Below are 25,876 nucleotides of genomic sequence, written 5' to 3' on the forward strand. Positions count from 1 at the left end.
CGCTGACAGTAGACGTGGTTTCAGTTGGCGAGCTTTTAGCGCACCTTCGGCGAAGCCTTTTGGCACGAAACTGTCACTGCGCCAAGATGGATCTGTCGACACCTCCCCCTGCTGCGCTGCCACACCCATCTCAGCGCACCTCGGTCTGCCAAACTACCAAACTGAGCGCACCTCTGGTTGCGCTGCTCGAAACTATCTCTGCGTGGGGTTCGCCACCCTGCGCCACCCTGCGCCACCCTGCGCCGCGCCGGGAAACTAGAGCCCACTGTGTCCATCCTCTTCATCATTTGAAATAAACTGCAGCTCTCGAGCACCTTTGCTTCTCTGCTTTATGCAGTAAAATTGCTAGTGGGTAAAAATACACTTTGTTATGTTAGATAAACTGTAGCCTTGCACACCTTCCTCTGGGATATGCATGTAAAAGTCTGTGGCATATTAAAAAGTAATGTGAGGAGGTATCTCTGCATTTCAAACAAATACTCCCCAACCATAAGTCAGTGTGCCCCCAAGCTGATGCAGCCTTCACCTGTGAGCTAATGCCTTAAATAGCTCAAATGGAGCGAAATGCTAAATGACAAAGACATGTAAAGAAAAGGAGCGGAACTAGAACCAACCTTCAGACACTGACTCAAAAAGACAGAGGACAAAATGGTCAAACAGAGTTAAGCCTGTATATTCAGCTCAGGCAATTCAAACTGGCCATTGATTTTTCTTCCCAAGCTTGAGAAAGCCTAGATATTTGATTCTTGTCAATAGTCAGTCTGGAAAGGTATGCTCACTATGCAAGGCGCATGCCAACCATTCAGTGTATGAGGACAACAATCCCTGACTGCAGCAAAAAATGATACAAGGTGCCCCTTGAAGCCATATGCAAGATATGTAACTGTTGGCTAAACAATTTGAAGAAAGCATCCAATTATGTTTTTTTCTGACTAATAATTTGATTTAAATGAGAGGCTCGTACTTACAAGAGCATGAGATGTAAACATTAATGGTGTCCTCCTCGGTTAAACTGTAACATTAGCATTAGCACCACAGGCTGAGTGCCATCTAGTTCCATTATATTGGAGAGGAGGCAGACACCAACTCACACCAAAATAACTAGACTGATAATTAGCACTGCAGGTCAGAGGAAAAATATGTATTTTTGATTTTGAGGTGAACTGTCCCTTTAAGCCCCACCCATGGATCCAAACTCATTCATCATTCCTTATTATTTTTGAGTGATGCCAAATAATCTGGCCATCCCACATGAGATTACAAGTCACAAGTATTTCACAAACATCTTCTGGTCTGTGGTCATGTACAAAGCATGTATCCCAAATTAACTGTTCACATGAGAAACTACCGAATTTCTGCAGATTATCTTGATAAAGATCTTTTTTCCTCTTCTCCCAGGCTTTCTCCAGACAGTGGGCTAATTTCTATGTTTCATATGCAGCCATTTCAGTCTTTGTGGATCTTCCATATTTAGAAAATTATGTATTTTTATCCTACTAAACAAGACATTGCGTAGTTCACAACAAAAAGGATGGCAACTAAATTGAAGTCATTCTCTATATTATCTAGACAGCACAGTGGACAGATCTGCATATTTCATTCCAGATTAACATACCAGTTTCAACAGTCAAAGGTAAAATACAAGATCTCAGTTTAGCACAAAGAGAGCTTTGCTTTTCAGACAAATGATATAAAACACAATTCTCTGTCAAAAACTCAGTTCTTGTATTGTAAAAGTAAGCAGTTTTGGTTTAGTCCATATATCGTCAGCTATCTATTTCTGTCCTTGGCAAAGACATATTCCCTAAACAAACCAATATTGAGCTTTACATTATCAAAAATGTCTCACGAAACCCACAGTTGCAAAAGAGTGAGCATATATCATTGGACCAAGAACCAATAAATTGTTCACTTATTTTTCCTAAACCAATGTTATTTGTGTATGTGTAGCTGTGTCAGAATTACTGTCAAGGAACTATTTTTTATAAATGGTCGAATAAAAAAAATTGCCTGTGACAGTTGTCTTTGTAGTCGGTGTAATCAACAGTTGGCTTTAGGGATGCACCGAAATGAAAATTTGTGGCCGAATACCGAGTACCGAATACCGAATATTGTTGTTTAGTTTTTCATTAGTTTTTGCAGATGAACCCCCTCCAGATTAGTGTTGTCACGGTACCAAAATTGGGACCCACGGTACAATACCAGTGAAAGTATCACGGTTCTGAGTAGTATCACGATACCACAGCAAAAATGAGGCAGATGTGCCTTTTGTCATTTATAAAAAGATAAATCACTTTTCTATAATACATCAATGATATTTCAATGGAATAAATTACTTATTGACTTATTCATACTTCAAAAACAGCATCAATAAGTGATTAACATAGGGGGGATCAAAATAAAATAAATAAATAAAATAAAAATCAACCAGCCACCCTCCTCCCCTGACAAGTTAAGAACAGTCCCTTCACAAGTAAAGAACAGTCCCTAAAGTACGGTGAGGTTTGTGGACCGTTACTGCCACACAGAGAGAAATGTTAACGGCTCGTTTCTCCTCTGATACGCCACATACCTGTGTGCCGCCACGGCTCGGCTGTCCAGGTACTTTTGGGCAGTCATGATGCCAAGAAGAGGAAATTATTGGACCTGGACCCGGGCTTCTCGGTCGCCGGTAAGCCATTAGCTTGCGCCGCGGAGCAGTATGGCCGCTGTATTTGACAGGAATACATTCCTGTCTGTGTCTGTGACCCCCGTTCAACCCACAACCAGCGGGATTCGCCTTTCGTTTCTGCTGCTGGTTGAAATCTGTACTCGCACAGCATGCTGAATGATTTATTTTGCTCGCACAAAACTATTTTTAGTGCAAATGCGAGTGCAGTGACGGACGGAGTAAAATATCGCCATACTGCCGACATTTTACTCCGTCCGTCACCGCACTCTGTTTGATTGCGTTATCAAAACACGCCGCTATTATTCGGCCTTGCTTTTCACTTATTCCACCAAATACCGAATATGTGTTTTTTTGCAATATTCGGCCAAATATATTCGGTTACCGAATATTCGGTGCATCCCTAGTTGGCTTACACTTTTACATGACACAATTTGTTGACACACTGTTATGTACAGTAAGCGGCAACCTCCAGGAATGAAAAATGAAGCCATCATAGAATTGCCAAAAACTGCTGTTCTTCAAATGGTAACTTGAAGCTGGCTCCAGAAGCCAGTCAATCTCCATGGACCCCTATGTTAAAATGCCAAACTTTGCAAAATAAATAAACGTGTTTACAGCCTGGTACAAAAAAAGAGTTTTGATCTCAAAGGCTAATTTCCCTCTTAATGAAAACTGTACGGTGGTGAATTATATAAGGCACCTGTTTACATTTTATTAATAAGGCTTGAAGTTACGCATGGTACACGGGTGGTACACTTTGAGTGACAGGCTGTCTGCTGATAGTGCCCTCAGCTTCTCAGTCAGATCCACGCCTCGCTCCTCCACAGCGCCAACCTCTTGTCTAAGCATGGTCATTTCTGTCTCCAAAAAACCAAGATGGGGACAACCAAAATGCCGAACTCGAGGCTTCAAAATGGGAGTCCACAAATGAATGGGTGATGTCACAGTAGTTATGTCCATTACTTTAACAGTCTATGGTAATAATGCAATTCTGAAGTCAAAATGATTTATATCTAACATGCCAAAAAACACAAATAAATAAATAAAAAACAAATACAAGGCATATTTAATTTCATTTTGAAAATCAAGAAAAGCAATGACAGCTACTGTACTTCTCAATACCTGTCAACATAAACACACACACACAGTAAACATGCCAGTGCTCTATATTTACTTGAGGTTTGAGTGACAGGGCTATTCTTACCTTACATGATTAACACATTACAAGACACAACAAAGCTTTTATGTCTCATGATGTAGCATGTATATTCAGACTGTTTAAGTGTCTGTCAATTTAAATCGAGTAGCATTTTATATAATGGGAACTGACTTTTCTCCCAACCGTGGGATTAGCATCTGGCAGAAATGATGCAAATGTGTATGTCAGGTTGGGTCCCTCAGGAAGAATACGAAACAAATTATTCAGCAACATCAAATTTAAATGTTTATCTAAACTAAAATGCTTACATCTGTATTCTAACAGCAGCCATTGATAATAGGTGAAAAAAAACACAATGCACATGCTGTCTGGGGGCTTTTGATATCCTTTAAGAACAATCATTTTCTTGAAATAAACAGGATCAGTCCAGAATGTGGCACAGGCATTTGCTTTTACATAGTTTGAATTTCACCTAAGGACATTTTAATATTCTTTCTTGTATTAATATTTGCTAATTATAATGATAGCCTCACTGAAGTCAGTGATGCACAAAAAGAGAGCAATGCCTGATTTTATTAGACAAACAAAAGCCAGGAGAGGATTTAATGAGATGTAGTCATCTGTATTGCACTATTATAGTGGATCGATTTAAGATCAGACCACCTCCAGTTTGTGAGGGGCACAGGGCAATAAACTCAATTCCATTAATAAGCCTTTACTTGGAATTTTCTCTGCACATTTAAATGTGATATTATATCATTTCCATGGTGGGCGCCAAAGCCTTTGTCTGTACCCGCAGTCAAATCTCTGATTTGAACGCAATTAGATACAGTTGACTACATTCCTTGGCAAATTACACTCCAGGCTGTGGATAAGATTCTAGCCATTTCCTCCCAATTCAAAAACAAATCTCATTTATCTCGAGAAATAAAAATTGAAAGGAGAACCTGACATCAGCAGCAATAGCAACAGAGGCTCATTGGCATGGAGCTGGATGTGTCTGTGTAAAGACAGGAAATTGTCTCTCTCTGTGTGGCTCAAAAGTGGCGCTCTGTGTGTTTTTTATTTTTATACCTATAGAGTGACATTGGAGGATTCAGTGGGCACTGAGCTATAAAATTGCTAGTTGAGTGGGCATTAGTGAGGATGGAAAGGTGGAGAGGGAAGGGGGCTGGTTAACTAGGGAGCTCTGTGAGGAGGGTGGGATTTTGAAAATGCATCCTTGGACTAAACAACAACAATGTTCTTCATTGCGTGTCAAATCAACACATATAGACATTTTTTAAATTCAGCTGGTGCCCATATCCTCAGGTAGCCACTCTCATTTCCAGGTTGTCAAATACAGCAGCTTGATCATTTGGCAGCTTCTGATTCTAATACAGCAGCTTGATCATTTGGCAGCTTCTGATTCTGACGCACAAGGCACCCTTTAGCATTTCTTCGAGTGGGGTGGAGGGAGGTAGGTGTGGTGGATGGGTCAAACAAACCGAGGACTTTCACCCAGGAGACCACTGTTTCTGTCCCTTGTGAAATGTGAGTTTTTTTTAAACTATGTTACATAGTTATGGTCACATGACATATGTCACATATTTACCTTAACTATGTCACACAATATACAGCACAGTAATTTACTTAAGTTACATAACAAACATACTTATTTTAACTCAAACCGTTATCCTTATTCTAAACCTAACCAAGTAATTTTGTTGTCTAAAACTATAGTACTTTTGGTGAAGTAACCAATGCTGCAAAAAAACAAAGTTTATTTTAAAAGACAATATAACTAGCAAAAATTGACACACCATCCCTGAGCATCCAAAACTGATGCTTGAGGGGCACCTAGAGCGTAACAGTTTGAAGAGTAAGACAACTGACCAGGCTGCTGTATTTCACCAGTCTGGAGTGAGAATGTGGTGCATCAGGATCGCATTGTTTGTCAGTGCCTTCCAAAATGTATTAAAATTGTTATGTAAGCAGTTTATAACTTAAAGTCTGGATTTATGGCATATCTGCATCTATTTCCAAGGTGGAGAAAAAGCACAAACCTAAAAACATTGGTCTCACAGTACTAAGTGGTGCTGTTGAGGTTTCACATCTTTAGAAGTTTATGTTTCGCTGTACCTTTGGTTAAGGTCTGGTTGAACTAAAGCAACTAAAAATTCCTGGTAATGCTTCCACAATGTGTACACAGCATGGGTAGCAAAGATGCATGAGAGCAAAGCAGCAGGTTCAGTCCTCCATCAGTGTCTATATAAGATGCTTTTAGGCACAGTATGAACTGTAGGTCAATGAACTCAACAAACAAACACTGCAGTTATCCATAAAAAACAGCAAATAGACTTGAAGTGTGAAAATACATTGTTCTATAACACACATGAGAGGGAGAACTGAAAAATGGAGCTTAAACACCTCCTGTGCAGACAAGCATTTTGGGAAAGATCTTGGTCTTTGTTAAAATAAACCAACATTTACCAGTCATAAGACACGTGGATGCAAAGCACAATCTCCTGTGTCAGAGTCCCTTACTCTGATGACCCAACCGTCCTCTATGCTCATGCTGCAGAAAGACAACAGTCGGAATTCACTTGCCTGGGACACAACAGGTCATGTCAAACATGCGTTACTTTGGAACACAAAATCAGTGTTACTGACAAGTTAACAAGTATGAGAAAGTAATGGCTTTATGTCCAACCATCTAAATGACACATGATTCTTATCTTTAATTAGGGGTTTAAAACCAAAGAGCTGAAACCTCGTTGTTTGTGTCTGAATTAATTTTATTCCCCAGAAATGTTTTCACAAATTCCCGTGAGATGGTACATTGTAGACACATGACATTTTTACCAATGAATGGAGGGTGTGTGCAAATGCTGGTCAACAAATACGACGCCAACTGGCCAGATGGCGCTGCTGCAATTAAGGCCCAAAAATTACATTTTGGAAAGGCCACTGTCCTCACACTGTAAGTCAGATTAAGTTGAAATCTGACACACAAGTCCAGCTCAATGTGCTCTACAAATATCCATCAAGATCCATTATCTTTGAGAAACACATTTTTGACACCTCCTCCTAAACTGCAGGTCCACTCTGTAGCAAAAGCTTGTTAATATATATTGTTTTGAAGATGATGCTCAGCACATAAAGAGACTGAAATCCATAACCGCTGAGCAAATCACAAAACTTGCACAAAAAATTCTACAAAAGTGCCAGAGATACCTTGAAAGTTTCATTTAAACTGACCACTAGGAGGGACCATAGATGCAAAAAATTATAAATTAAAAATTGTTTGTCCAATCATAACAAAATGTTAAATAATAATGTTGAACCACATTTGTAAAATTATTTTTAAATCACTCAATGGGGGTGCCACCACTTACAAACAGGTCCCTTGGCCTTTCATAAAACTTGGCCATACATGAATGATAGGTTGTCCAATCATCACCAAAATCAATCAATACTTTCAACTAAGCCATTGACGCATGTCCCTAAAATTGCCACTTACTGACCAACGACAGTGTTGCCAAACAAGAGTGTGGCCTGGTAGAGTTTTGGAAGTAAATGACTGAGAATCCGTCTGGTCATCATAAAACTTGTTGGTTACTTCTAATGTAGGTGTCGTAAACGGTCAAAAGTCTTGATCCTACTAACATTTCAAGTTTTATATGTCCATGCAGCCTTGAACCCCGGACCTCTTGCAGTCAGACAGGTAAGTTACACAGATGCTATACCTAATTAAACTAGAGGTGGCACAAATGGCCATTTACCTTTTTACTTTACACTCTTCTGGAGAGTCAACAATTAGTAAAAATCATAATGAAACTGATGAACACAATTATATAACTGGCTATTAGGAAGACATAGTAGCAATATCCACTTTACAACAGTGCTATACTGCATTATACTGCTATGCTACATTTACTTTTTGTCAACAAATCCCATGAAAACACAATTACCACACTAAGGTGAAAAAAGTGCTTCTCGCAAGACTGCACACTATATGATTTTATTTTTAAAAGGCTCAATAATTTCCCAAAACAGCTTGGCTAGTTTGTAACAAATGTTACTCACACAGAAGTAAATAGAGTATTTGTTGGGTGAATACAGTCAATGACATCTTTGAACATAAGTGACATAAATGACAGCTTCAAAAACAAGCCAACGATGAGTTTATCTGAGCCGTGAAAACATCAAGGTTGACAGGAGGAATGTTTTGTGACTTTGTGACTTGGAATCAAGGTTAGTACAAGACTTCACAGGGCTGCGTGAGAATGAAGGGATTCAGAAAACTGTTAGTATCAATGTCTTGGATTTTGTGGAGATATGGCAATGAATTTGGGATGACTCAGTCAATCAGTAGGTTATGTTAGAGGTCAGGTGTGAGGTTTATGTGGTAGAAGTCAGCGTTAGTGTCTGAGTGGGTGGAGTGAGGGGGGCTGTTAGCATGTAACCTTCAGTATGTTAACTGTAATGTAAGCTAACCAATGGTTCATGCTAAACTGTTGTTTTGCAGTAGGTTGAATAACATTATTCTACTTTTAATCTAATTATGATCAGGAAGGTGAAGGTCAGTTTCACTCCATAAAATTTGATGTTTCTGCAGACTGAAGATATTAACAACCTGCGCCTGTGCCACACAGCAGTGAAACACCAGCAGGCAGGATGCCTTGTGTAAAGCCAGAAAAAGACAGAATGATGATATTCAAAACCAATATTTCACTTTCTACAATACAGCATATAATATATCATAGTTTTCAAATGTCTGTAGGTATAGGCCATTGTTAACACCTTTTCAGATTCATCGCACAATATACTGACACTCTCTGATGCTTAGCAGGAGCAGAATATGATGTTCAAGGTGAGATGTTAATAGAGACTGAAAAGAGAGAAAAAAATAGAGTCCTTCAGGGTCTCACATGTAATTATTCCTGTACTTATGATACTTGTAGGGACCATGTCATGTGAATGATGACAGCTAAAAGCAGCAGTATACCACTCTCATACACACACAGAAGGGCAGCTGGGCCAGAAGTACAGTTTTGTGTAGGGCAGGAGTCTACAACATTTATTAGGTTTTAACTAAAAGAGAGACAGAACTGACACCACCTATCATATATACTGTATAAAAACTGTGTTGCATATTTAACTGAGTGGGTGGAGGTTGTCAGACAGAAGGCCATATCAGCCTCAGGCTGTAGTCTTGAGTCTGTATACACTGCCTATTGAAGGCAGGAATTTCATGCCATTATGCTGCATGGCCATTCTGTATAAAAGGTACAATCCCAGAATGGGAGGACATAGTTATGTCACCTGTAAGGCGGCATTGGAGGTAGTAACAGTACTAAAACGATGTCTGTATGTACAGGGCAGTCGGCAGAATGGGATCATGGGCAGCATGAGTGTGACATTTTGATGTGTTACGTGTGCGACCCACTGCGGGAGATTTGAAAAGTAGCTGACAGCAGTTAGCAGCTAACTCAAAGAAGAAGAACAAAGGCCGTAAATGTCCACAGATTAGAAAAAAACAATGAGGTCCGGGAGTTCCTTACCCTCTGATCAGGAGGGTATGGTAGATTTGGTATCACTGCATATTTTCAGATGTATTCTAATTTTTGAAAAGAAAAACAAAACTTTCAAAAAATTATCAAACAATAATATGGTGACCGCTCAGCACTAACTCTAAGGACCCTCTAGAGGTCTGGGACCCTCTAGCAAAGAACCAGGAGGAGGTTCCCTGGATCCTAGTCTCTATCCTGGCTACTTTGGACTTCAACAACATCAGCACAATCTTTGAAAGTGCAGCAACATTTTTCAACTTCTCACACAGGTATTATATGATTACTGTCCTAACTGTATGCGTCTGGTTTATGTCACAATAGCACAGATTCTTTTAAATCAACCTAAAGGTGCAGTATGTAATTCTAGAGCTAACTGTTAAATCACACTCCTAGGTTGTCAAATACCAACTCTTCAGTTTGGTGATTCAGTCCAAATACCAACCGGATTAAATGACCTAAGAATAAGACTCAAAAATCAACTATCTTACTCCAGAACTAAAACTAAACCTTAACGTTAACTAATGCCATTCACTCAGAAGAAAGAAATTTCTGTGATTCAGCAACAACAAAGCTTGATTTGGCCAAAAACAGTCAGACAAGCACAAGCCAACTGTATTTCACTGCTAGGAAGATGGTCTTTTCATAAAACGGGACTGTCTTTGCAGTAGAAAGACTTAGTTCTGAAGTTGGTGCTACATTACCATAGAAATCAGAGATAAAGACCTGTAGCACTTGCCTTTGCTAAAGAGGTGGAAAACCTACAAGTACCAGAATGCACTGCACCACACCGGACCAATAACGGTCCCGCTGGTGGGTGACGTAATGTGAGTTGCCCATCGCGAAAACAATATGGTGGCCGGCTGGACAGTACGCTGAAATGTGTTTCTGAAAACACTTTGGGTGAGAAATAGGCGACTCAGTAACAGAATCTGTTTATATTTATCAGCAGTGTTTAGTTTTGCTGTTTGGTGTCAGTTTTTTCTCGATCTGCCTCTATAGTCTCTGTGTCAGTGGTGGCAGTAGGCATACAAAAATGAGGAAGTACAATCTGTGGTTCAAGCAACAGCCCTAGAGCCAGCCAAAATCTGACGCCATCAGGCAGATTTTTGCTGGCAAATGATCAGGGAGATCTGACGGCTGACAAGATGGAGAACAGTTTAAGGCAGTATTTACACATACTACTAGGGGCGGGGAATCACCAGAAGCCCCATGATACAATATTGTCATGATACTTTAGTCATGGTACAGTATTATAGTGATTTAAAAAGTTTTGCGATGCTGAGTATTGTGATAACATACATTGCGATATATTGCACTTTTTTTAACTGCAAATTATGTCCCCAAAGAGAAACTTCAATCATTTTTATTGCAGCAAAATGTAGTCTGAAAAAGCAATTGATATTATTATTCTAGTAGACAACCACAAGAAATGTTGGTAATAATGTCGTTTTTCCCAGAAAATCTACCTGTGCACATGACTAGAACATGTAAGCTTCATTGTATTTGGTCTGTAATACTATATTACTATGTTTATCCAAATATATTTGGCTAACCTATATGTGCTAATATATTGGTTTAAAACCTGCCTGATCCTCGGACTGCCTGTCTTAGCCTGTCTTACAATGTCAAAAAAACAAACAAACATAAATTACCCTTAGACTCATGCTACTCTCACAAAATACTGTGTGACCAAAGTGGCACAACAGATCACAGCTGGAATACATCCCAAAGTCCACACTGTACAGGTCTGTATAATTTGCTCTAAACATCCACAATCAGTACAATATAGAGGGTCGATAGATAAATGTGGTGGTGGTCTATCTATCTGTAGAGTGCTATCAATATCACTGCCCTTTCAGATGAGCCTTTGATTATCTGCCCCAGGGAGTGAAATCGATCCCTGCCTGCTCTCAGTGCTTACTAGAAGTCCTAGAAGTGCAGGAAACCGTGTTTGCCAGAAACACTCCTGACCTGCACTTCATCTGAGCTGAGCTGATGAACTAGTGGTGAGTAGAGGCCTGGCAGTGGCCACCTTGTCAATAATAATGAGAGCAATATTCATTGAATAAAGTAAAAACAATGTCTATAGTTCAATGTTAGGGAGAATCTGTGCCAATGGCCTATTATTAATGGAAATAAACATGTAAATGCATTACTGACATGTAAGTTGATCAAATTTAATTAATGTGCATCTGTGCAAATATTCATCTGCACAAGGAAATGTTATGCATTGGTGGTTCTTAATTGCATCATGCGGCAAGTGTTTGAAAATCTCCACAAGAAGACATTAAACTGCACAGAGCTCAAGTTTACCAAATGATGTTTATGTATCAAAGAATTCACGAGAAAGAAGTTACATCAGAGAGTTGCTGTCTCTTTGGACATTTGTTGTTGTAATTGTTCCTTTTATTCTTGCTGTTGTTCACAAGACAATTATGTGGTTTCACTGTGAGGCGAGAATGGTCCGTACCAAGCATCAGAATTTCAATTGAGTAGACAGGGCAAATTTATGGTGTCTCAATAAAAGCTGATGTCTTTTGCCGGAGAAAGCTGCCTGAAGCAACGTTAAATTTTAAAAACTAGTTTTTATTCCAGTGAGGGAAAAATACACACATTTACACAGAGACCACATTCACTCAAAATTGTCAGAGATGGTCCTGAAAAGAACATGGTTAGTTAAAGTGGATTAAGGTACCTGTGTGTTTTTCCTACATGTATACATACACTAAGAAGCCATCCCTGTTATCACACACACACACACTGGGACTGACTGTTCCTTCCTCCATATTCCTGTTATCTAAGGTTTGACTGCAGCCTGTCCCTGTCTGTGTCACAACTGATGACTCAAACTTTGTAATTGCCTTTTAATCCTTCCAAGGATAGAACATGTGTCGGCGTCGGTTAATTTGGGGCACCTATTGCCTGGGGATACAGGAAGCTTATGACACGAAGGTCGCAAGTGTGAATCAGCACCCGAGCAGGGACATTTTGGACAGAAAAGTCAATGTGGAAGAAATGCATTCTCCCTTGCTTCAACAACTGTCTGCCAGGTGTCTTTGAGCAAGACGTCAGGAGTAGTTCTGTCCACGGGATTAAATCTGAGACTGAAAAAAAGCATAAAAACAAAAGAATCCAAATCTAAATCTCCACAGTAGAGGGAAAAATGTGAAAGCAAAACTCATTTTCTCTGTCCAGTAAGTACAAATAAAATGTTCTAGTACCTCAGTAAGCACATTTGTGATATTTTCTTAATGCATTTTTCTGTGAACTGGCTCAGTATTGAGAGAGAGGAGAGCAGGTGTGGGCTGAACATTCATTAGGATGACCTTATAACACATTCACACAACGACACATCCTGTATTCAAATTGACTGCTACAGTATTTACAGCTACCTTTTTTTTTTCTTTCTTCCCCTTCCCTGAATGAATTCACTGCAAGGTGGCACTGAACTAAACACAAAGAAAGGAAAAACACATTTTCATCAGCATTTAACATGCACACATTCTTATCACACAGTATAAAAAGAAAAACTGTCATCACCCGGAAAACAATTTGTTCATTTTTACGTTTTTCTGACAACCAATCTTATGTAAATGTCCCAAATGTCCTTTTTTCTACTTAATCTACACATGGAAATTACTGTATGATTTTAAGCCATCCTCCACTCAATAATGTGTTCCACTTATTGTTACTTCTCTCGGATGTTTGAACTTCACTGACTCTACAAAGCTGTTTTCAAGTTCACTGGCTGAAGCAACACATTCTCACTGTGACCTCGTCACATTTCGTTGTTTGGTCATGGGCTTTCCACACTGTCATATGACGTGCAAGGTTCATTGGTTGCTGATGACCTGGGATGCTGTTTCAACTTCAGCCTGTTACATGCAATCTCTGATCTCTGAATACACTTCCATTTTCAGAGGAAATGTACAGTTTGCATACGCTCTCTTTCAGAATAAATGCACTACATTGGTACAACACTGTAAAATTATATTTTTTCCTTCAGTTAGCACATTATTGGGTTTAGATAAAAAGAACATTTGGCATTACAATATTACAGGAAACAAGTGAAGCAGTGAAAGTCGCCCAGCCTACTCAGACTTCATCTCCCTTATCTTATGTTGTTGTCCCACCACGTTTCCCTCTGACGCTGCCGAGCACCGTTAAACATAAACAGCAACTGGACGTATATCGTGCCAACGTAAAAGGATGGGCTTTTTTCGTCAGTGTCTGATGTCGGAAGTCACTGACCAAGTGCTGCTATTCAACCACTTTGGAGTGAGACCAGGTTACCTGAAGGAGAAAAGTTTCTCTGTGCTCACCTGATCTCAGTTCAACACATGTATGTACAATACAATTTGGGACATCACAACTAGTTTGTAAGCAAATCATGGTTTGATATGCAACCTAGTTGATGCTGAAGTGTGATGTGGAAACTTGCCTGCCATGCACATCCACTGAGAATGGACTTTTGTCAGTGAAGTAGGAGATTATTTGCCTGTTCATAAATTCCAGGTTTTTCAGTGGGAGAAAAGAGGTACTGTAGATGTTTGCTATTTTTTCTATTGTAACTAGTTACTTCAATTTTCCGTGGAAAAAACAGATTAGACACAAATCATCATTCCAAGCACTGTGTTTCTATCTAACTATATTAACTCCCAGTTTGTCTGTGAAAATCAGATTCAAATTCAATTCAATCAATGAATCAATAAATACCAACAGTGTTAATTTTGTTTCGTGGAGTTGACATGAAAACTATTTAGTTTTAGTAAATGTCTGCTGTCAGTCAGTCTGGTAAGGTCAGTTTGGCCAGCCACTGTCCTCTCAACTCTCCAAGGTGATGGACGGCTGACTCTGTGGACAGAGATGCTGAATACAGGTCAGAGTCAATGAGAATTGAAAACTACTATCTCCATGCTGACGACAGTAATATTACCAATCACATTGCATTACAAAATATGACACTGTCCGTAACATAACAAAAATTGTCCGGTGTGTGACATGAAAGAAAAGTGTCCAGCAACATTCGAAATACATCAACAACACTTTTCAAAAGTGTCGAGGGCCCAACCATAAATTAGGTTTGAGTGTCAGACAACTTATGGGGGGATCCCTACAGAGACAGACCATTTTGTTAAAGAATAACATCTTTATTGTTTATCCAGAAACAGCCCCTATATCGCCATTACCAAACCCACCAGACTCCATTTAAATAGTAATTTGATTAGCGTAAAACACACCTTATTCAAAGCTGACAGAATCAAAATAAACAAACAACCACCTTGGTTCATCTTTCTGCTGTCACAACAATCACTAACTCTGATTTGGATGAATTAACCCTGAACTCACCCTGTTAGATGTGCTAGATACCAGACCAGTTTCAAAAATTGTTGTTCCCTTTAGTCACCTAAGCCCTTTTTACACAGAGGTCATGCTAAAGAGTTGCTACAAAGTTCCTTCTTTATGCCATCTTTGCATTTTTACACAGAACCAAAAAACAGCTGCATCATGCCACTCCAGTTTGTAATTTTAGACAGCATGCCTGCATCCCAGAAGCAAAAGAGAAGTGACAATTATGACATATAACATAACAACGCAGGCCTCTAGTCCGACATATAACATGCGTTGGCAGTGCTTTCTAAACAATAACAATGGCACTAACATAGCAATAACAATAATTTGCTGTCCCTGTTACATCACCGCTGATCTCCACCTCTGCTGGGAGGGTAAGGAGCTCCTGGACCTGAATGTTTTTTTTTTCCAGTATGCTGATATTTATGGCCACTGTTCTTCTACTTCGAGTTAGCTGCTAACTGCTAGTTAGCTACTTTTCAAATCTGGGTGGGTAGCACACATACAGGTCAAAATGTTTCTTCTGTGACACCCATGATCCTTTCCTGCCGGCTGTCCCGTTGATACAGACCTTGTTGCAGTGCTGTTACTACCTTCAATGCAGCCTTAAAGGCAAGACAACTCTGGCCCCCCATTCTGTGATTGCACCTTTTACAAAGAATGGCAAGGCAACACAACAGCATGACATTCTTGCCTTGAAGGGGCAGTTTAAAAGGGAAATTTAGATCCCAAAACAAGAGAAAATAGGGTCAATGTTGAAAAAAATAATTTTACGAGGCTATAACTGATACACTTATATTTTATGAAAGACACTGTGTAGTGTTCACACTTGTTACTGCTGCCACCAATGTGCCAAACAATTCTGTTATTGCAGGTTTAAGCATAGTATCAGTAGCCTAGACAAAAAAATGCTCACAGTATTATTTTTGGAATAATATTGACTTTGTATTGATGTAGCTATAAAAGCCTGTGTGAATCTAACTTCACACTCCCAACCCTGTAGAATTCAAACCTATTTTCAACTTAACACCTCTTCTTCTCACTTTATTTTGTCCTCCCCATCATCCTCTTCCTCCCGATCCTCTTTAAATCAATCGGTCATTTACACCCTTATACTTTCCTGCCTTCCACCTTTCATCCCTTTTCCTCTTAATTCTCCTCGACTTGATTCTCACCTCATCTTCCCTCTTTCTCCATCTATCAGCTGTCACAACCCCTTCTTTCCTTCCTTTCCTCTCCTTCACCTATTTATCCCTTTCTCTCTCTCTCTCTGAGGCCACTGTAAAGCAGCAGCAGTGTCCTGGACATTTTCTCTATTAGTGTGAAATACAGTTTCCCGGGCCAGAGGATCACGGCGTGTGAAAGCACTCCTCTTACTCACAATAAGGTAGGCATCCATTTCTCCTAACGCTTGCCTTTTGTCCTGAGCACAGACAACAACAGCTCCATTAACAAAGCGAAGGGGGACACTCTGTCTGACCAGGCGGTAAGTCTATACATCCCACTGACTGCATGGAGCCTGGGCTGGCCACAAGGTGACATGGAGAGGTCAACCTCTCAGTCAGCTTGCATTATCTTTGTGGTTACAGGAGGCAGTGACACAGCTTGAGACCAGCCAATGTCAAATGAGTCAGTTTGTTCTCAGGTTTTTCTTTCAGTGAAACTAAAGAGGGATTGGCCACACTGTATAGTTTCACTGCCAACAGTACTCCAGTGTTCCCATTCAGAGTTGCCAGACTGAAGTTATGTATGTACTGTCTTTAAGTATATCAAGAGACACAGTAAGGAGTTCTGCTCACTCTTATCCAGATGGATGGGTAAAGTCTGCGCTGTGGTGCTACATCAGCAATTTCTTTTTTCTTTCTTTTTCTTTTTACCTTACCATCAGGGTTTACTATAAAAAAAAATCAATCCATTCATTCCTATGACCACTCTATCTTGTGTGCCTGGACAGGTCATCAGTCTATCACAGGGCTGACACATATAGTAGACATAAAACCATTTAGACTTTCCAGTTTACCTAACCTGCCTTGTCTTTGTACTGTCGGAGGAACCCCAAACACCTGACAACCACGCAGACATGAGGAGAACATGTAAACACAGATAGTCTCCATCCAGTAAAATCAAACCCTGAACCTTAAGGTTAAGGGCCAACAGCAATAACCACCATGGTGCCAGTAGTCCTGATGAACTGCATACATTTGAGTCATCACTTTACCAATATGTCATATGGTGTATCTGTTCATGAGCCAATATATCAACAGCTCTGGACCTTATAAGCTGTGCCTGGTTGTGACTAGGGATGTCAAGTTAGGTTAATTAGTCTTTTGATGGGTCGACACCCATTCACCAGTAACTAACAAGTTAAATTTTAAGAAAAAAAGAAACACATAATATACAGAAGGCCTCTCCTTTTAGTCCAGCACTCCATTCCATCAGTGAGCTTGGCACTGTATTTCCATTCTATCCATTCAGAGGTGATAAAATTTTAATGTTTTGCGATGTAAATTTCTTGCCTTTTATTTTATTTTCTGTTGGCTTTGCTGAGAGACAGCTGGCCAGCTGCATTAACATGTGGAAACATGACCACTGCCCGACCTCAGGCCTCTGCTAGTTCCTTGCCAGTGCACACCACTCTGGTTGGATGGGAGCCAATGTTAGCTAGCTCACAGCAATTACAGCTGGTAACTGTGTTCTGGTGGTAGAAGACGTTCCAGTGGAAACATTGTGTCCACCCTCCAGTCATCCCAAGGCCCCCGCTTTAGCATTTGTTGACTATGTTAGCAGCACTAGCCGTGTTGACACTGCCATGGTGATTAAAGAGCTAACAGTAGTTAATTATGCTAAAAGGGATCTGTGGTTTAAAATAGAGCCGCTGACTTACCAGGGCGAGCTAGGGCGAGACTGGCGGGTGGGCACAATGTTACCGCATCAACAATGTACGGTCAGGACGGTGTTACAGAAATGTTCTAGGCTAACCTGAACTGAATTCTACATTTATATAAAGCCGGACGTCTTCTTTTCACAAATTTGAGTTTTTAAATCTTTTCATTGGTTTCTTGCTTTGATGTAGATGTGTAATACTTGTCTTTCCTGCACCTTAAAATGTTGAGGCTGTTCTTTTCTTGGTTTGCAATTTTTTTATTTGATCTCAACCTCTCATGCCATGTGTGTTGAAAGAGTGATGGATCACTGTAACCCCTCCTCTTGCCCATACTGGTTGTGATCAACCACAATTTCAACATACATATGGTGAGTGGGTGTTGTATTGATAGATCTGAAGAATTGTTACCCCATCCTGTATTTTCTGGTAGCACCAGCTGTTGTGAACACTGTTGCTGGTGCAAAACAAAGAACAAGTTGGCCATTGTAGTTACATAACTGGACAAAAATACTAGGACTCTTAGAGCTGCAGAGTTATGAATGTGTGCCTTACAGTTCCCATCAATGTTATTTGTTTGCCAAGATATTCACTTCTTCTTGCTGCACTGACTAAACCACAAACAAAAAAGGGCCTTTGACAACAATGGAATATACTGTCGAAAAAACATATACACACACTAGAAAAAGAGAATTACTGATCCTCGACCATGCAGATACTAAAGCAGCTCAAGGCTCAGTTTTCCCCTCCGCTTATTATTTAAAGATCCCTCAGTGTTTCCCCCTTTTGTAATTCCCTCAGCATCGTCATGCAACTTTGATGAACAGTAACCCTGTTAAGAGCCTGCCAAAGAGGCTATGTATACAGACTGTGGGTTGACATAGCCTGGGACAGTAATAGCTTTGGCTCTGCTAAGGCACTACTCCTCTCTACCCCCAACGCTTGCAAACGTGACGCCAGCCAGCTGCACGAATCTTACGCAATAACTTCAACTGACTGGCCAACATAGAGTGATCAAAAATTCACTGAGGCTTTTAAAGCGTGTACAGTTGGCGTGCAGCCATTTTTAGTCACAAATACTTCAATCACCTGACTTTGTCATCTTGAAATATTTAAATGTGCGTGCTTTTTGTAACTGACTCTTTAATAGGGGGTCTACCAAAACTCCAGAGGACCTTTTCTAAAAATCAATGCTTTGATATCCTGCAGCTGTCTTGCAGTCACTATGAGATTATTGAATCCATTCAGACACAAAAACGAGCATTCATGAAAGAATCAAAGCATTCATAATGTCTGCAACAACAGCAGGCTCCGTTAGCAGCTCCTCACAGCTGTGAACATACAGTACAGTATCATGACTAATTAAGTCGGTGAACACTACTCACAGAAAACCAACAACAACGTGACTTTTAAACAGCCTGAGGGCCACTGAGTAGTAGGCCTATCCACTGAGCTCCAAGGAGAGTACTGAAGGCTGTGAGCTACCGTATTCCAACCACCTCTCAGGAGGCCTTCTAATATTTCAGGCACAGAAACTCAATTATGAGGCCGAGGTTTTGATTTCTTAGAATAATAGGGCTACAGGGCTGAATTCAATTAAGAGCACCCAGAATATATTTGGCAATCTCTCAGAGGGAGCCCCACAGTGAAACACATGACATTTGCATTTCATAGAATTAGTTATAGGTCTAATAGAAAAGCGCGTTGACTGAGTAGGAGTTACATGTGCCTGGAGTAACACGGAGAACATTTTAAGGGAAATCAATAATTGATGGTGATAGAGGCGCAGTGGTTTGGCGCAAACACAAGCGCGTGATTGTCAAGTTGCACACGCCAGGTCTGACAAAGACTGATCCCATTCCCCTTAAGACACTGGGGGGAAGCATTGCAGTGCGCAACGCCACCTGTGTAAAGGTGCCTTAAACAGGCACATACATAACCCCTACCCCATAGAAACATAATCCCTACAGTCTAAAGGGAGCGTTTGAAGGTGCCGATTAGGGACCGAGCGCGGTTATTAAGTCACGGTGAGTCTATCTGGGAGGGAAAATGCGCATATGGTGCCTTTCTTCTCCCTCTTACAAAGTGATTTTCCACGACTGTTCTCTTTCAAGGTGTCGAGGGCAGCTGACAGGAGGCAACGGCTGAATTACAATGCGCCCTGCGCAGTCTTCCTCTCGCCCCCCTTCACTGACAGTGCATGTGCCCACGGCGTTTTCTGTGACCCAGTCTTGACAGCTGACAATGAGCTCCACGCGCAGCTGACGACGGCTTGATTGTTTCAATATTGGCATGTGCAGCCCCAACTTGAATCAGCCTCTCAATACAGTCACAGCCTCACCGCCTGTACAGAAAACTGATGCTGATAAAAGAGAAAAAGGAAAAACAGCCGAGCAACTAAAGCGTTTTTCACTTCATGTATGTGGCCACAACTGCCTGTCAGCTGCCGTTGAGCAAATCAGATGAAGCTGCTGATAAACGGACTGACCTTGCAGAGCAGACTACAGAGGTAAGCTGTAATGTGCATGGGTAAAGTGAAAGAAACCTGCAAATCAAGTCCAAAGAAAAGCCCACCTCATCCTGCTGCGGCTGATTCTGTCTCTGATTCGGCTGCTCCTTGGTTGCTGTCATTGTAAACTCCTCGTATGATTAAACTTGGTTGAATCCTAAAGGAAAAACGGACAGATTCCCGTTTTCCGTGGAAGCAAAAAGTCAGAAGAGGGGAGGATGCGGTGGCGTCTTGTCAACTGCGGAATCTTAAACAGGAGTGGGAGCGAAGGGACGGATCCGTCACGATTGAATATATGCGAGGTCTTGGACGGACGAGCGTCTGACGAGAAGCCAACGCAGCCTGTGCGTTCACATCAGCCCCGGGAAAAAGGGAGGAGAGTTTCGGACACGCTCGTTACCGAACCGAGAGAGCCGAAGTGTTCTCACATTTTACCACCCTGCCACTTCTCTTGCACGTCTGGGTGAGGAAGTGGTGGGCTCGATTACTCTCTCTCCCCCTGTCTACTCCCAGTGATGCTGGTATTTTGGAGGATGGGGGGGTATAGCACAGAGAGGAGGAGGAGGGAGGAGGAGGAGGGGTGTTCAAGTGGTCTTGTGATGGTTTCCCTGGAGGATGGGGGTAGCGTTTGCTGGATTAAAAAAAAGCCTTCCTGATTAGAGTGCAGTGTGAGCTGTTTTGCCGGTAGATCATGTCTTTCTGACACAGTGTGACAGTGTTGTTAATACATGCTGAAACGCCCAGTCAGTGAGCCTGAAGCCGGCAGGAGCTGTCCATGGTGCTGAAAGCCCCGCTGCACATTCATCTTCATCTCTGGCGTAGGCGCACTCACACCACCTCTGCTTTTTCCACCACGCACTAAACACTGGCCACAGTCTCAGTCAGACGGCTGCTTTCTTGCTGGAAGTCGTGTTGTTCTGTTATACAGGAGCTTTTACTTGGCCTTAAGAGAGGAGCTTAAACGGTCAATAAAAAGAGATTCACCACGGCTCGCTGTGGGTTGTTAAATGCGTGCGGGGCAAAGATGCAATTGCATCGGTCTTAGGAGTACTTAGCAGTGAAATGAAACCTGTGAACCCGACGCTATATCAAACTTACCGCCGGGCTTATGAGAGAGATGTTTTCTGCGGTCAGAGTCTCAACTTTATGACGCTGGAACCCACACGCTGGAGCCGCACCGTCAACACACAAACAGAATGAGCTGTGATCTTTAATGTCTGTGCCAGACACGGATCAATATTTTATACCTGCATTTGCCTGTTGAGGCGAATCACTGAGCTTATTAGAGATTGTGAGGTGTCATAATTCACACACACTCCGACTGCTGCCGTACATGACACCACGAGCGGTGGAAGCAAACAAGTAGGCTACATTTATCCATGTTAAATACCGGCATTGTAGGTTTCTGCAAACCACAGATAGCTTACATTTGTATGCTGTGTTTCAGACTTACCAAACCAATGTTTCTAAAGTGATGTAGTATATGAGCTGACTTTGTCATCTGGAGGTGGAGGAGATGGTTGATGGCGTCAGCAGCCTCAGGCAAGATGCTTGCCAAGCGGCAGACCACTGTTCAGAGCAACTAACAACAGAACCGGTTGTTTTTTAGCCAACCATTGCTGCGTTTCCAGCGGCTTCTTAGCCAACAAACGTGGGTATTTTTTGACAACCCATCGCTGTGTTTCCAACATGCATAGTGCCAAGAAAAGCGGTTGTTTTTTTAAGCCGAAATTGATCGTTTACTCACCATAACCTAGTGGTTTTGTTTGTTTGTTTTGTTTTGGTGCCTAAACGTGGCCACAGCATTGGTGAAACCTTTCAATGTATCCTACACAATAACATACAAATGTAACATATCAGTGGTTTGCAGAAACATACAATGCAAACAGTTATTCTGGTGATTGGGTTGCACCGGTACTATGCATAAGTTCAGTTCTGAGATACTTGTGCTTTATTTGGGTATTCTACTACATAAACATGGGGCACATACTCTACCATTCTACTTACTTTTTAAATACTAATGTGTGTATAACTACACACCACTATACTAGCTATACTAACAGGTAACAATGCAATACATGCACTGTGGAAAGACAATCAATTCCACTGATTGTTAACAGACAGCACACTTTTCCCCCTAAAATAATGTGGACTTATTGATTTGCAATAGTTTTTTCTTTTCCAAAAAATGTTATACTACCACCCACAATTAGTTGTGAGCTGCTCCTCTTTTTCCTTTGTCCATTGGATTTTGTAAAAAAACAACAACAAAAAAAGTCAACAGCATATTCTGTTTTTATACTGATTGTTTTCAGTGTCTTTATTTTGGCACTTCTGCAGTGTGAACTCGACTCAAAACTGGTTTAAAAATTAGTATGTGGTATGGATGTGGGACACACTGTTTGTGTGCAACACTAATTTAAAACACTAAAATAATGATGAAGAAGAGAGCAGTACATCATATCCCAGTCATACTAAATACTCCTCTCACCGGAGGCTGCCATCCCTCCTGTTTTAGCATTCCTCTCAGACCTGTAGCAAATTACAATTCGAAATCAGCTCAATATTCCCACCTCAAACCATAGCCTTTATAACAAACTCAAAAAATGTTATAACTAATATATTATTAAATAAACCAAAGAAGATAAAACTGTTCATTTTGGTCAGATGTGGTGGTCTTTCCAATTCCATGGTCCTGAAAATGCAAACACAATAAATAATACTGTGTATGCCAACATAACATTTTTGAAACTCTACTGGAGAGATGACAGTATTCCTCCAATATCCCTCAGTGACCCTTTACGCATAGTATGGAAGCTTCAGCACTGCCATTTCTTTCCTCTGTATGACTGTAGAAATGAGATCATTTTAAACAGCAGTGGAGTAAAGCAGTGCTGAAAAACTAGCCCGCTTGTATTATAATAAAGGCACAAATCGATCTGTGTGCTCCATTTTGTAGACAAGGGTGATCAATCCACTTTGAGAAGTAAGTCGGTCCAAGTCAGCCCACGGCACCACTCAGTGCTGCTATTGCAGCTGTATTGTTATGAGAAACAGGTCCCAAAATTTAGTTAGCAGAGCCACTTTTCTCTAACAGAAATACTTGATCTGAGATACTTCTGTTCCCCCTCTTCTCTGATGTAATGGGTCTTGTATGGAGTATTTGTATACCATTCATGGTCAGTCATCTGTGAGGGTGGGCTCTTCTTTCCTTCCAAGTCAATGACTACAATTACCATCACACGGTTATTTGCCTTCACCAACCCAGCAAGTTACAGTTACAGTTTACACCCATGTCTGCATAAACATGGATGCTTCACACACATCTTCCCCCTGTAGCACAGATCTATACAATCACAACAATTTCAAAGTGGACACCCAAGATTAATGTAATAAATTCAGTATCTGACCAAATGTTATGACACTGAGTAATGGCCAGAAAATATTGTTATAGTTAACGTATGAATTCTTGAGTTATGGCCAAAAACATGTTTAGTGAGGTCACGGTGACCTTGACTTTTGACCAAATTCTAATGAGTCCATTCTTAAAGCTATAGTGCGTAACTTCTGTCGCCTCCCAGAGGATAAAGCGTTATTACAACAAATAAGCCGGCACTTCCATGTACACAGAGTAACACTCTGTACACAGAGTAACACTCGCCACACACCGTACACAGAGTAACACCAGTAGCCACACACCGTGTACACAAAGTAACACTCGCTTCACACCGTGTACACAACGCTACACAACGTGGCGAACACCAGGCTGCTAACATTACATTACATTCATAGCACCATTTCCAAGAAAATAATAAAGTACTAGGTCCAGCACAATTAACAGCAACTCATACTACTCATAATATAATTATAAACCAAGTCACTTACTTATCCAACAGCAGCAAGGCAACATCCGTGTCTGCCCTCAGCCCAATTTCTTCCTTCAGGGCTCTCCACCAAGGAAAAGCAACGCCAATACAAATCCTTGTTTGCCTTCTCCGTCGGTCACTTTCCTTCTTTGCTAATAGACCTTCAGCTGAACGTCCAGGCTTTTTCTTTGTGGTAGGATCCACTTCTGAACCGTGTCTCGGCCGCTTCTCCACCATGTTGCTTTCACTTTCTACCTGCGTTGTACCTCTTGCTATGAGACTCTCCACTCTTCCTCCCCCTCCCTTCTTGTTGTGAGGAAGCATTTCCTGTGCACCAGCGCAGGAATGTCGCCGGTCTACACGCATACTAAAAATTATATATATTGAAAAATACCGAGAGATGTCAGGGGAGCCGATCGGCTTAATCAGCATTGTGTCATCTCCTCTAGTAGTGGCTTGGGTGAAACAGACATTTACGGACCTGTAGAAGTTAGGCACTATAGCTTTAAGTTCAAGTGGACATTTCTGCCAAATTTGAAGAAATTCCCTCAAGACCTTTTAGAAATATCACATTCACGAGAATGAGAAAGATGCAAAGTCACAGTGACCTTGACCTTTGTCCACCAAATTCTAATCAGTGTATTATTGGGTCCAAGTGGAGGTTTGTGCCAAATGTGAAGGAATTACCTCAAGGTGTTTTTGAGTCACTGCGTTCATAAGAATGCAACAGATGAGGTCACAGTGACCTTAACCTTTGACCACCAAAATCTAATCAGTTCATCCTTAACTCAAATGGATGTTTGTGCCAAATTTGAAGAAAATTCCCTCAAGATTTTTTGAGATAATCCATTACAAGAATGAGACAGATGCAAGGTCACAGAGACCTTGAGCTTTGACCACAAAAATCTAATACATCTTAAACTCAAAGTGGACATTTGTGCCAAATTTGAATAAATTCCCACGAGGCGTTCTTGAGATAACTTGTTCACAGCCATGGGATGGACAGACATACGGACAGATGGATAGGCAGACAGATGGACGGACAGCCCAAAAACATAATGCCTCCAGCCCCGGCTATCACTGGCACAGAGGCATAAAAAAGAGCATGAGTTAATAGACTAACCCTAAATCTAGAGCTACATGACCCAGGCAAAAAAATCTGCATCCTCTCCAGCTGATGAAGACCTTGAAATGTAGGAACAACGTTGTCGTGGTATTGTATTGTAGAGCAAGCCAACATTAGTCCTAATATAACAAGTAAAATATAGACAAATTATGAGATCAGACTGTCATTTTTTTCACATGATCTTGTTTGGCTGCTTTACTTGCACTGACTTGCATGTTTTCACTTCAGATGATTCAAGAGAAAAGGTGTTTAGTATGGGCTTACAAATAAGACACCACCCTCCACACTGTTAAATGCAAAGTATTGCTATGACTCTTTAGTAAATGGACACTTGTTGCACCCACTGCTGCTTTTCATTTCTGAAGCCCCACATCTGATGATTCAGACTGGTTTGGGGTAGTCTAGATTCACCATACCTTAAATCTCAAATTATTAAGCCTAAAAACAAACTATATCTTAACACATGGCCCATCTGCAAAACAGGACCACAAATGTGCCAAAGCAACATATCCTCATACAATGATTCATATGATATCCTATGAATTAGCTTTTCATGAATGACGTCACATATTTAATGTAAAGTTATGGAGGTTAGGTTAGAACCAGGGGTCGCGTTAACCGGATATTCTCGGTCATTGACCGGTTTTTTACAACAATGACCGGAAAAAAAATCTGAAGGCCGTCGGTCATTTTGACCGGTTGCAATTACCACCCCTGCCCACTTGGCGGCAGAGTGCACAGTCAGTGTTTAAGTGGC

At 41.0% G+C, this 25,876-nt stretch overlaps 1 protein-coding gene across 3 annotated transcripts in view; it reads right to left on the reverse strand.

Moving 5' to 3' along the window:
* Positions 1-25,876, reverse strand: part of LOC126393530 (inactive dipeptidyl peptidase 10-like) — a 318,572-nt gene that overhangs the window by 171,332 nt on the left and 121,364 nt on the right. Inside the window, exon 1 of one of the 3 annotated variants that reach the window (XM_050049722.1) lies at positions 20,193-20,638. The exons of the other annotated variants lie outside the window; for them this stretch is intronic. Coding sequence (XP_049905679.1) covers positions 20,193-20,249 — 57 coding nt within the window. The 5' untranslated portion in view covers positions 20,250-20,638. Of the gene's footprint in view, positions 1-20,192; positions 20,639-25,876 lie in introns of those variants that run through there. 3 annotated transcript variants of the gene reach the window in all.

Source organism: Epinephelus moara, chromosome 7 (assembly GCF_006386435.1).
Source record: "Epinephelus moara isolate mb chromosome 7, YSFRI_EMoa_1.0, whole genome shotgun sequence".
In the NCBI taxonomy this organism is placed as follows: domain Eukaryota; kingdom Metazoa; phylum Chordata; class Actinopteri; order Perciformes; family Serranidae; genus Epinephelus; species Epinephelus moara.